Source organism: Plutella xylostella, chromosome 8 (genome assembly GCF_932276165.1).
Source record: "Plutella xylostella chromosome 8, ilPluXylo3.1, whole genome shotgun sequence".
NCBI classification, from domain to species: Eukaryota; Metazoa; Arthropoda; class Insecta; order Lepidoptera; family Plutellidae; genus Plutella; species Plutella xylostella.
This window is the reverse complement of record NC_063988.1, coordinates 6,340,051-6,352,582: the sequence shown is the minus strand read 5'-3', so window position 1 is coordinate 6,352,582 and position 12,532 is coordinate 6,340,051. Positions and strand designations below refer to the sequence as shown.

Below are 12,532 nucleotides of genomic sequence, written 5' to 3'. Positions count from 1 at the left end.
ATACTCGTACGCAAGTGCTTCTTTAGAATGGTCGTCTAGTTCGACGTTAAGTCTTCCTCGATGGTTGATCATATCCCATGTTTCTTTAGACATCCATTCATTCTTTAAGTGTTCCTTGTGCCTTATTATTTCTTCGCAAATTTTTAACAACACGTCTTTGATGCCAGTTGTTGCCGATCTGGATACTAAGTTTTCTTCTAACTTGTGGGTCCTGTAGCTTATTTACACGACACCTTTGGCAGATCTTGTGGCCTGCTCCTAAACTCCCGCTATCTTCAAGCACATTCCATCGACTAAGTGGTGATCACTATTGACATCAGCAACCCTCTTATTCCTAACATCCAGAAGTGTCTCCATTTTCGACTAATCGTCGGTCGATTTGGTTCTCGGTCCGGCTGTCGGGTGAGACCCAACTCACATTGTGATAGTCCTTTGGGGTTACCACCACTAAAACTTAGCCATTAACAATCCTAAAGCATCGTCGCTTGCTTATCAAATCTAGCGTATCTTGTATGAATCTGACAGATAGTTTAAAGCGAGCGACGCTGCTTATGGATTGATAATTGCTTATGTGTCTTGCCCACACTAACATACGGTGCCGATACATGGACGCTGACCAAGGAAACTGTGCACCGAATCAGAGTTGCACAGAGAGCTATGGAGCGATCCATGTTAAGAATTTCGCTTACAGACCGTATTCCCAGCGTGGTAAATCACCAAAAGACAAAAGTCTTCGACGTCGGTATGCAGGTCACGGAACTGAAATGGGAGTCGGCAGGAAACTTGGCTCGAAGGCAGGACGGAAGGTGGACAAAGGCGGTGACAGAATGGTGGCATAGAGACGGACGAAGAAATGTCGGTTGGATTATGATTATTAATTAATGAATAAGTAAACCTGCTGATCACTTGGATCTCAATCTCAAAGTGATTTCGCGGTGAACAATATGTTAATAAAGTTTATAATAAAATAATGCTTCGAGAAAAGGTACGGCCATGCCGCTTCTTTGCTCGACTTGGTGAGATATTATGAATTTTTTGTTTTCAATCTAGCTGGCCCGCAGGTACCGCTTCTTACCCTACCCTACCCTATCTTACCCTACCCTACCCTACCCTACCCTACCCTACCCTTCTTACCTTTTAAACCTTCCCTGGACTTCCACAAATGTTTCTAGACCAAAATCGGTTCAACCGTTCTCGAGTTCTGAGGTCCAATTATAAGTTCATTTATTCTTTAAGTCATTTATCTTAGATATAAATTGCCTTAGTCTGGCGGTTAATTCATTCTTATGGAATGTTTAAATTAACATAAATTATTATAAAACATTATCCTGGTGTGATGGTTAAATCTCCTTGGTGTTTAAATTGTTTTTACTTGTATTTAATTAAAATGTTAATGTCGTTTAAGCCAATTTTACCTGACTGAGATTTCAGATGCCTATGTCTTATGTCCCTTATTTCAGTAAATAGAATATGTACATTCATTTTATATACAGAATAACATAGAAAACTATTTCAATTTAACGTATTTTAATTTTCAAAGCCATAGCTAGAATAATTACAGAGATATGATTTTTTTTCTAAAATTTCAAACTTTAAATCGCTCTGGTGAACATTTTATGTCATGGCGCTTAAACCATTTTGCCTTTCCACCGTCGATATGGATAAATTCAAAGACGGATCTTTAAAAACCTATTTAGGAGGGTGCTGATATTATTTTTTGTTTAGGTCGTAATTTTTTTTACAAAATACAATTTTTTTATAAAATGTTTTTTGAAGACCCCATTGTGTCCCAGCAACAGTCAATAATCATCCAATGCTAAACATAGGCCTCTCCCAAGGAGCGCCACAACACTCGGTCCTCGGCCTTCCTCATCCAGCCACTACTGGCTACCAGCCTACGGTTGTCCTTGTTTGTGACTCGAGAATTCATCAACCCCAACCGTTATCGGTTCTTCGGCAGATATAGCCAGCCGACTGCAACTTCAGCTTGCACATTTTGACAGCTATGTCGGTAACCTTAGTTCTCTGACGGATACCCTCATTTCTGATACGATCCATCAGAGAAACCACAAGCATAGCACGCTGAGCGACTTTAAATCGGTGGACCAGTACTACCGTCAGTGCCCACCTATCTGCCCCATACGTCATCACTAGCAAGATGCACTGGTTGAAGAAGACTTTTGTCTTCAGGTTCTGATGATAAAAGTCTTCTTCTCTGATCAGGGATGGCCGAGGAGAATATGTGACCGAGTTTCCCAACTTAATTGTGACCCACTGCTAGGCAAAGGTCTCTTCCTGGGTATTCCAGATATCCCTGTCCATGGCCTCCTCATTCCAGTTCCTACTAAACACGTCTAAGTCATCCCGTCATCTTCTTCTGGGTCTGCCCCTGTGTTGGCGGCCGTTATCGGCTACCCATTTGGTGGCATTTTTACCCTACCTATCCGGCTGCATAGAACAACGACGTATCCTAAAATAATCCCAAAGAATAACGACGGTTATCTACACACGTCTACCACTTATCCATAGAACAATGACGGTTTATACAAAACACCAATAGTTAGGTCATAGAACATAGTCGCATTTGAAATACCGTCACTAAATTTAATTTAAAACACCGTACCTAATTATAACTAACTTCTCAATGATTTTAGTGAAAACTAGAGTTTTTATTTTATTAAAACAAAGTCCCAAGAATAACGACGGATTTAAGAGACCGTCTTTGTTATATGGGAGAAGTATTAAAAAAAAAATTTACTTGGAAAACAGAACTTTTTATATAATATAATAATAATAAATCCATTTATTTCAGGTAATTTTTCATAATTACAAAAATAACCCATAGTTGTTGTTAGTAACAATAGCCCTTATTTCTATGTTAGTAGACAGAATACACAACAACATAAATTAATAAAAACACACAAATGAAACTGGTCCTATGCGGGTGGCCTCTGCCAGGTGGGGACGCTAGCATGCAGCAGGGAACAGCGACCCACATAGGGACAGTCAAGCCTGGCCGCAATGGTGGTCAGGAGGGTGTTGGGGCTGGCCCGCACGCGTCGCACCAGCGAGGCGGCTCGCTTTCGCATAGTTGCATAGAAGCAATCTGTTCGCGCCTCCACAAACATGCCTGACGCACTGCAGCGTCGGGACAGCCCCAGCAGACTCCGGAACGCATTGTTAAACTGCACCCGGAGGGCACTGTACGATTTTTGCGTGTAGAAGGCCCACAAGCTGCAGGTGTAGAATGTGGTGCAGTACGATTTAAAGAGCGTTATTTTGACTTGCCTGGAGCACCGAAAAAATCTGCGAGCAATATTTGCTCTAATCGACAATGCCCTCCGTTCCCTCTCCATGTCGTCATCGTCCTTGAAGCTGGATGTCAGTAGGTGGCCTAAATACTTAAATTCATCTACCTTTTCCAAGGTAGATTCATTTAGCCGAATTGGTGGAGTGTTGACCCTACGTAATTTCGATCCAGCCTCAAATACCATGACTTGACTCTTTTTGGCGTTGTATATGAGTCCGTGAGAGCGGGCGTATTCCTCACAGATGCGCAGCATCTGTGAGATCCCGCAGGCCGATGCACTCAGCAGCACCATATCGTCCGCGTAGCTTATGTTGTTGAAGCTAACCCCGTCAATGTGGCATCCGATATGTTGGCTGCTGAGCGCTCTGACCAGAGAGTCCATGTAGAGGTTAAACAGTGCGGGTGAGGTTAACCCCCCTTGCCTCACACCACACTCCAATCTATACGGATCTGACACTGCATCTGCCCACTTAACGCAATTGATCTGGTTCCCATACCAGTACCTGAAGATACTAATGAACTCACTGGGCAAGCCAATATCCTTGAGTTTTCTCCATAGTATATCGTAGGAAACCAGATCAAAAGCTTTCGACAAATCTAAAAAGCAAGCGTATACAGGCGTATTTCTCCGCACATAGTAGTTGACGGTGTGCTTGACGCACAGAATAGCACTCTCTGTCGATAATCCCTGCCGAAAGCCAAACTGATTATCGTGCAGATTTAAATACTTATTTAATTGTACCTCAAGCAAACCGTCAAACAACTTAGCAACTATTGTAGCAAGAGAAATAGGCCTGTAGTTCACCTTATCTGCCTTGTCTCCCGTCTTGTTTTTAACAATGGGTACTACGAGAGTCCGCATCATATGGGATGGCAGATACGAGTGCATCACACAGCAGTTGAACAGTAGCGCTAAGACGCGGCATATGTGTGGTCCAGCGTGCTGTATGTGCTCTATGCTAAGACCATCGTGTCCTGGTGATTTGCCACGGGTCATTGATTTAATGACTTTATCCTTAGCGGTGAAAAGTGTCGTGCACTTAAGAGGGTGGGACTCAGTATCAACACTATCTGATTGACCCAAAGATAAATGCACAAGAAAGTGATTTTTAAATAGGTTCGCAATATCTTTGGCGTCACTGACGCCCTCGACACTCACGGGGAGACCCGGCCGTGCACTAATCTTGTTGGTGTGTTTCCAAAAGTTACGGAAATCATTCCTTGAGTGGTGTGAAGCTAGGATATCCATTTTGATTTGTTCCTCATGCCTGATGTCAGACTGCCGTCTGACTGAAGGTATAGTGCCTGTTGTTTATGACCAAGTCGTCGGGAATGACAGGCACTATAAAACAATACGTAGTTTTAGAAAAACGGGTATCGTGTTCCTCATGCTTTTGACACCATTTTAATCTAGATTTAAAAATGCGTTTACTTTCACTCATTTGCTCGTATAATTTACCCGAGTTCGGCTTTCCACACAAACACCACATTTGAAAATTGAGTCGTGCCTCCCCGTGAGCGCCCCGGACATGCTTGTTCCATCCAGTGACCTGCCTACGCTTCCTACCACTGTCACGCGGCGTACGATTCAAAGCTGCTGACTCACTCAGAGCAGACACAATGTCAGAGTACAGTTTATCAATAACGTCCCTATGGCCAAGCGCGTTGCAACATGAATTATAGTTGGAACACTGCACGAGTTGGACAGGGAAATCAATAAGTCTTAGCTTCTCATTACAAGCAGCACCATACAATTTAATTTGATTTTCGTCTCTTTCCCCCCACACAGCCATATTACATACTCCAATATTTGGCGACTTTATAGGTGTAATAAGGTCTAGGTTACATTCAATTGACAGAGGAAAGTGATCTGATACAAATATGTCATGGAGAACACGCACACTACAGACCGACGCCGCAGCGGGACGTGTGGTCAGGCAGTGGTCCAGCCAGCTGCGCGTGCCGTGCGCCTTACTGATATATGTATAGGTATCTGATGTTATTCCTAATTTATCCACATCGACACATGACCACCCATAATCAAAATGATTAAATAGTTCTTTATAAAATATCTTGCCCGGGTGGGCATTAAAATCGCCTAAAACATATACACATTCAATAGATTGTTCGTCTATAATAGCACTTACTGTACCAAGCGTATGAGTAAAATCCATAATATTGTGTCGGTCCTCCGTGGGCATGTAAACACACATCACTAAGATCGGTCGATCACTTGTTATGATTCTTATGGCACAAACTCGCGGGTTATCGCACTGAATTAAAGAAACATTTACAAACACACTGGTATTCCACAAGATAGCTACACCGCCGTGGGGCCTCCCCACTAGCATTCCACTCGAACTGTCTATGGCTGAGGTCCCGGTGCAGCTGAATCGCGTATCGATGGTGTCCAGGTAGCCTAGGTCATGTGAGAATAACCACGTCTCCTGTAGCGCCACTATATCATATTCATCACATAATGCTCGAACGTCGTCTACGGATGTTTTCACGTTTTGACAATTATAAGTGGTCATTTTACAGATTTTACCCATTTGATTTTTTTGTTTGGCCGTTATTTACCCGGTTTGCATCCCTGAATTTGTAGTTATTAAATTTTCTAAAGATTATCCCTTTGGGCCACAGCTGTTCAGATAAAAACAAGTCTTCTTTCGATTTCGATACAAAAAACTTATAAGCACAATGATTAGAGGAATTCTTAATATTTAATTTCTCTAACACTACTTTTTCACAGGTTTTTTGTAGGAGATAAGTCGTGATGTCAGTTACAGCAGTGTTACTGTGGACATTTGTAATAAATATGGGTACCAATTTATCAGCAGTTTTGAAGCTATCTAACTCAGGAGCCATACCGTATTTTCCCGTGTATCGATAGTTCGTTTTAGTTTTGCTTTTACGCCTGCTGACAACATGCCACTCTTCCTCAGGTTTATTATCCTGTTGTCGTTGGATCTTTGCTTTCGGAGGTGGTGATAAGTTATTAGGCGCGGGCGGCGGCGGCGGCGGCGGCGGCGGCGGCGGCATGGGTAGCGAGGGCGACGCACTCGCCGACTGGGCCGGGAGCGCGCTCGCCGGCCGGCCGCGGCCGCCCGGTGAGTCATCACCATCATGTCGCACTCGTACCTCACTATTGCTTGAACGGAGGGTAGCAATATCGGTTGGGGATTTGAATGGATCTTTTATCTCGTCTAATGTATAATCGTTGGAATCATGGAATTGTGAAAGTCCTATGGGTCCGCTGTCGATGTCTGTCCATGCACCTCTTCTATTGTTGACATTATTGAAAATTGTTGTAGGTGGCAGGGAGTCATTTTGCATGTGATTAAGCTCCGATTTAATAGCTTCTAACTCGCTGGATGTTGCGTATGTGTCCTTTATTAAGTTGACCTCAGATTGCAACTTCACTAAATATTTTAACAACTTGGTACAGTCGAGGTGGTTAAAGGTCACAGGCGGTAATTTATCCAGGTTTCGGTTTCATTTTTTTTGCTATAATTATAGCAAAAAAAATGAGTGTGTTAAGATGAAGGTACCTACAAGATCAAGTTTTTTTTTTTTTTTTTTATAAACGTTTATTGTTGATCAGAGTATAACTTACAAATTACATATATATACTCCCAAACTGCAGTTCAGTTTAGCGGGAGACAAAGACTCGCATTTATACAAACAAATTAGGTAAGTTACACAACTAATAGGTATATATATCTATTACTAGTGTAAATTTAGTAACTTATGCTATTACAAGTTGTTATTATTAAAGATTACATAGATGTACTTAATGAACATATGCATTTAGTGTGCTTATAATACTCATTGCAGGTAGCTTAATCTTGTAATAAATGATATTTTATTTTATTTTTTATAGTTTTTTTAGAACATCTTAGTTTTAATAAGGTTTTTTATATTCATCGTTACAATATTCTTCTATTACATTAAATAATATATGCTTTTTTTGAACAGGTAACACATTACATATTTTAAATAACACATCATAATCACTTTTACATTCTGAGCGAGTTTTCTTATCAACTAACAGTTTTAGGAACTGGTTTTCAACTACACGTACCTAAAGCTAACACTAACTATAGGCAAAATAGTTTCTTTGTACGGGTGAGTAGACAGTTCAATGCTATGGCAAATGAGATTGACTTTTTTAACTGTAGTTTATTATCGTTGAAAAGAAATTTGGCATCGGAGTACTTTGGTTCCCAGACAAACGATTAGCTTTAGTATTCTTTATTAAAATAACAATATAAGTTCTTATTCTCACTGTTAGCGTAATTTAATTTTTGTAATTGCTAATTGCGTAGTTTTACGAAATGTGTAAATTAGACTTACCATAACTGTTTTTCTTTTTGTAATAATTTACTACCATATGCGAAAACTATTAAATGGCTCTTAGATGCATCATATAAATGTAAACTAGTTTAAGATAGCTGTAAGTTTTCCGAATACGATAAAATAAAATAAAATAAAAATAAAATAAATAATAAAAGATTTTAAGTACTCATTACGTGTTCCATGTGCTCCTACATAGAACACTGACAGAACAGACAAACCGTCGCGCGGCAGCGGGTCGCGGGGGGTGAGGGTCACCGCAGAACATCGACGTGACGTCACAAACGTCCATGTACTATGCGAAAAAATCAAAACTGTCAGTGTTCGACTCTGTTTTTCACTTATTATAAAAGATTTAAAAAAAAAACTTTCGTTGTAAATAAAGAAATTTTAAATACGAATCTGCAATAAGTAATCCAAAAATCGAAAAAAATACAGATCCGTCACTGTTCTACGACTGCGACGTTATGTAAGTACATACAGAAGTTGTACTCTCCTGTTCCTTTTTAAAGATGGATTTAGGCTTATATTTTTTTATAACTGAACTACAGTTCTCCCATATTAATAATGCGCATGCAAATCTTCGCAAACTGTCGTATTCCCGGAAACACCCGAATCATTGAATCGTAAGAGCACTTGCATTTTGATCCTTGTTCGAAAGAAATAGTAGTCAATATCATGTGACACATAATCGAAAATAATTTGGGCGGTCGGTGGCTGTCACCGATCAGTCAAGGGTCTCAAGGTCAAGATCAATATTACTTTTGTGGAATTATAAAGAGCTGCAATTACACATCGTTCTTGTTATTTTTTTCAAATGTGAATTTAATTTCAACTTTAATTATTTTTGACGATGCCATATTATGAGGCACATTTAAGAATAAAAAATACGTCACATTGATAGACTTCACTTTGCCAATAAAGCCACACCCAAAAGACCAAGTTTGTAATTGTAATATAATTGTGAATGATCAGCGCTGTAAATACTTTTGAACTGAGATTTTAATGTAAACATTTTTTTTATGTGAAATAATCAGTGCTGTAAATACTTTTGAACTAAGATTTAAAAAATTTAATATAAACCTGTGTTTGAAATCCATATCTCCTTATAATATAAACCTTGTGTTATTCAAACCCTCTTTCATCCATCTTTACATCAGTTTTCAGTAAGACACTTGAAAAGTACCTACTGTAACATTTTCGAAGTAAATTTTAATATTATGGAATATTATGAATTATCGAATCAAATTTCGTTACTGATAAATCAATTATCTCTTTTAGCACCAATTACATAATTCTACTAAAATTTCATGAAGAAAATGCACTTAACCACTCTAAATACATAGGTAATAGTTTTCTAACGCTCGGGAATACGACCGTTGCCGAACAATGACGAAGATTTCTATGTGTATTATCAATTTTGGGGAACCCTACCAATAAAAAGAGCATTCATTGTGACAACAGTTAGAGCTCATTTATGTCAACAGAATAAAATTGATGGTCTAAGTAAAAACGTGGTAAAAACATACACCAAAAGTCTATGTTTCTGTACTAGGTACCTACTTGGTACCTACTAAACAGAAGTACATAAAATAGAAGAAACGCAGCGCGGCCCCGTCACGTTGCAAGTCGGAAACTTAATTTCCTATGTTTCTACAGGGTTTTGCAAAAAGAGTATACTAAGCCGAATGCCATGTTCAGAATGAACCTCTAACTCACCCTTTCGGCTTAGTATACCCTTATTGCAACACCCTGTATACCTACTTACTGTTCGGCGCACACCGCAGAGCTATCAATCTATTGTATTCTCCACATTCAAGAGGCAAATCATATCTGGTTTGTCTCTAGTGTTTGTCGCTTATACGCCAAGGCTAGATAAAAAGGCTAGATAGATAGATAATTCTTTATTGCACACAAACACAGAAATTACAATAGAATATGCACAACATAGACGGTACAAATGGCGGCCTCATTACTATGAGTAATTTCGTCCAGAGGAGAGAGGAAGAAATTATACAAAAGAAAAGGGGAAAGTGCAAAAAAATACAAACATAACTTAATACAAGAAAAAAAAGCTAATCTTCTGTAGAGCCAAGCCGGACTTAACTTAAATTCCGCTACCTCAAAATGAGGAGTGCGAGCTTTTACACCGTTCGAATTTAAAAGCAAAGCAAAGCTGACAACACATTACGAATATTCTGTCCATTATATTTTTGGTTTTTTGACATTCCAAATCCCATACATATTTGATGACTGCAAAGGAAAACCAACTTTACTTACCAGACATAAGGAAACGTCAAAAATACAATAATATACCTAGTGAAAGCTCTATAAATAAAGAGACGAACTTAATCCCATTAGCTGTGAAGTGAATGCTTTCTCGAACACAAAATTGATAATATGTTTAATGTAGGATTACTTTGGTAGGTACTTAAATAATTTTATTTAAAAAATATGTCATAGGTACCGCTTTACTGATTTTCTTTCTTTCAAGTAATGTAGATAAGTAGGTATATTGTACTGGGCCTTGTGAACAATCAAAATGGATTAAAATGTTTGTTGACACGACGACGACGCTTCCCTTTCTAGGGTTCCGTGGTGGTGGCTGAAAATGAAACCCTTTTATTTCCTAAAGGACACTCTGGACAGCAACCTGTTATATTAATTATTGTTTGTTTTGTATTGTCTTATTGTCTATACCTAATTTTTTGTTTTTGATTTGTATTGTTTTGTTTTCTATACATTATATTTTTGTTGTTGTTGCTGTCTACGTGTCAAATAAATGTTTCTTTATTTTTGTAAGTATTTTAAATTTTATTTTTCTAACTAACTAAACGGTTTAAAACATATTATTTATGAAGATAATGATAATTGGTATTACAGATAATTTAGTAATATTTCCTTACCCCTGTTTGGCTGTTAAATTTTAATATGAGCGAGAACCTAGATCGACTTTTACCAATTTCAAGAATTCAGTCTTCAAAGGAAATTATAATAGGGTAACTTTAGGAGAGTTCAAACAAAACTGTCCTTGGCTTTGGCTTCAGTTTTCTCCAATTACTTCATACATCCACTTTGCGAATACGGACGTGAATTGCTTGCATGACCTAGGAAACTTATATAACTTGTATTTATTTTCTTTTCACTTATATGTTATTTTACATAATATACAATACATATACATGTCATATTATTATGCTCACGACTGTAATCCCCGAAGGGGTAGTCAGAGGTGACTCGCAAGCGAGTCATCCGCTTTTCGCTGTACATTTGTACTCACGTGAAAGGACGCGATCAGTATCGCCGTTTTAGATTGAGTACAATCATAGACTATAATATATTAGTCTATGGTACAATGCACTTAGGATACACATCTAGCCCTTAAATTCATATATGCCATTTTTAAAATTCACAATAAGGTTAAAATTAACATTGAAACACACGAATTTCGACTCTTTACTTTACTTCAATGCGAAGTGAAGAAGTTTTTATGTTTTATCTTGTCTTACAACGGTTGTCTGGAAGGATCGCTTTTAGCGATAAGACCGCCAATTCTGCATCTTTTTGGTATTTAAGTTTTTTCTTATGGTGTGCAAATCAAGGTTATTGTATTGTATTGAAGCGGGAACTGCTAGGTAGATCGTTCTGTTGTTTCAGATAAGCACGATGTCTCTCGGCAGCGTCTGTACGAGCACCAAGGTGAGGGTGCCGCTCAGCACCATCAACGTGGTGAACCTGGTGCTGTGTGCCCTCATCCTTCTGGTGCTAGGCCGCTTCCTGTACGACTGGCACCTCTTCAAGACCACCGGGAAACTGCCGTGGATATCCTCCATACTGCCGTGATCCACGCGGCCGGTGAACGCATGACATTTCGGAGATTATTTTTTATCTATGAACAATACCCGTAGTTGTATGGAGTAACTTTTGTCGTAGGAGATTATTTAGCACTTAGGTATTATTTTGAGATTGAAGCAATTTTTTTATAGATACCTACATGTTATCTAAGGAGTAAAATTGTAGCTCTGTCTTCGGGTACACTACATAATTCCGAATTACTTTTTTACGAATATGAAAATAACGATTTTTATTATTACGAATTTCAAAGTTCCGAATAATTCACAATCCCGAATTTCAAGTTTCCGAATAATGAAAATCACGACTAGTTGATAAAACGAAATTTCAAACAACAGATTTATTAAAATGACGAAAGTCAAATTTCCGAATATTATAATTTCGATGTTTCAAATGTTCGATTTTGTATTATATCGAATTGTTAAAATTACGAATCCCGAAGTTTTAATATTCCGACAATACAAATCCCCAAATGTAATTTAGTTGACAAGAAATAAGTAGTTATCTATTATACATGTATTTTTAAGCTATATTATGTGAAACGCTCCGCTTCGCTTCGCTGCGCTCCGCTTCGTTTTTCAATATCTATGTGCACCTAACACGCTCCTCCTCGCTTTGCTCGTCGTCGCACCTATCTTTAGGTTTAGGTCCCAAGGTTTTTAAGGTTAAATACAGTAAAAATCCGAGAAATTGTATTGCTTTCTTGTGATACTTAACAACAAATACTACAAGTAGTTTTCTATTTAACAATTGTTTTGCTCTATATTTGAAACGCTCCGCTCCGCTTTGTTTTGGTTCTAAGGTTTAAAAAAACGTTTATGTTTTTTTTGACAAAATCACGAATTATCATATTTCCGATCGGGATTTGAATTTTTCGTGATTATAATAAATCGGTATTTTATTTTTCGTATATTAAAGTAATCGTATTTTTTTACGTTCGTATATTTAACAATCGTAATAACAAAACTTCGTGATTATAATATTCAAAATTATAATTTTCGTGATTTTTATAAT

At 38.3% G+C, this 12,532-nt stretch overlaps 1 protein-coding gene across 1 annotated transcript in view; it reads left to right on the top strand.

Moving 5' to 3' along the window:
- Nucleotides 1-12,327, top strand: part of LOC105384445 (protein singed wings 2) — a 94,976-nt gene extending 82,649 nt beyond the window's left edge. Inside the window, exon 9 of the mRNA XM_038115410.2 lies at nt 11,324-12,327. Within this exon, the coding sequence (XP_037971338.2) occupies nt 11,324-11,509 (186 nt within the window). The 3' untranslated portion in view covers nt 11,510-12,327. The remainder of the gene's footprint in view (nt 1-11,323) is intronic.
- Nucleotides 12,328-12,532: the final 205 nt, after the last annotated feature.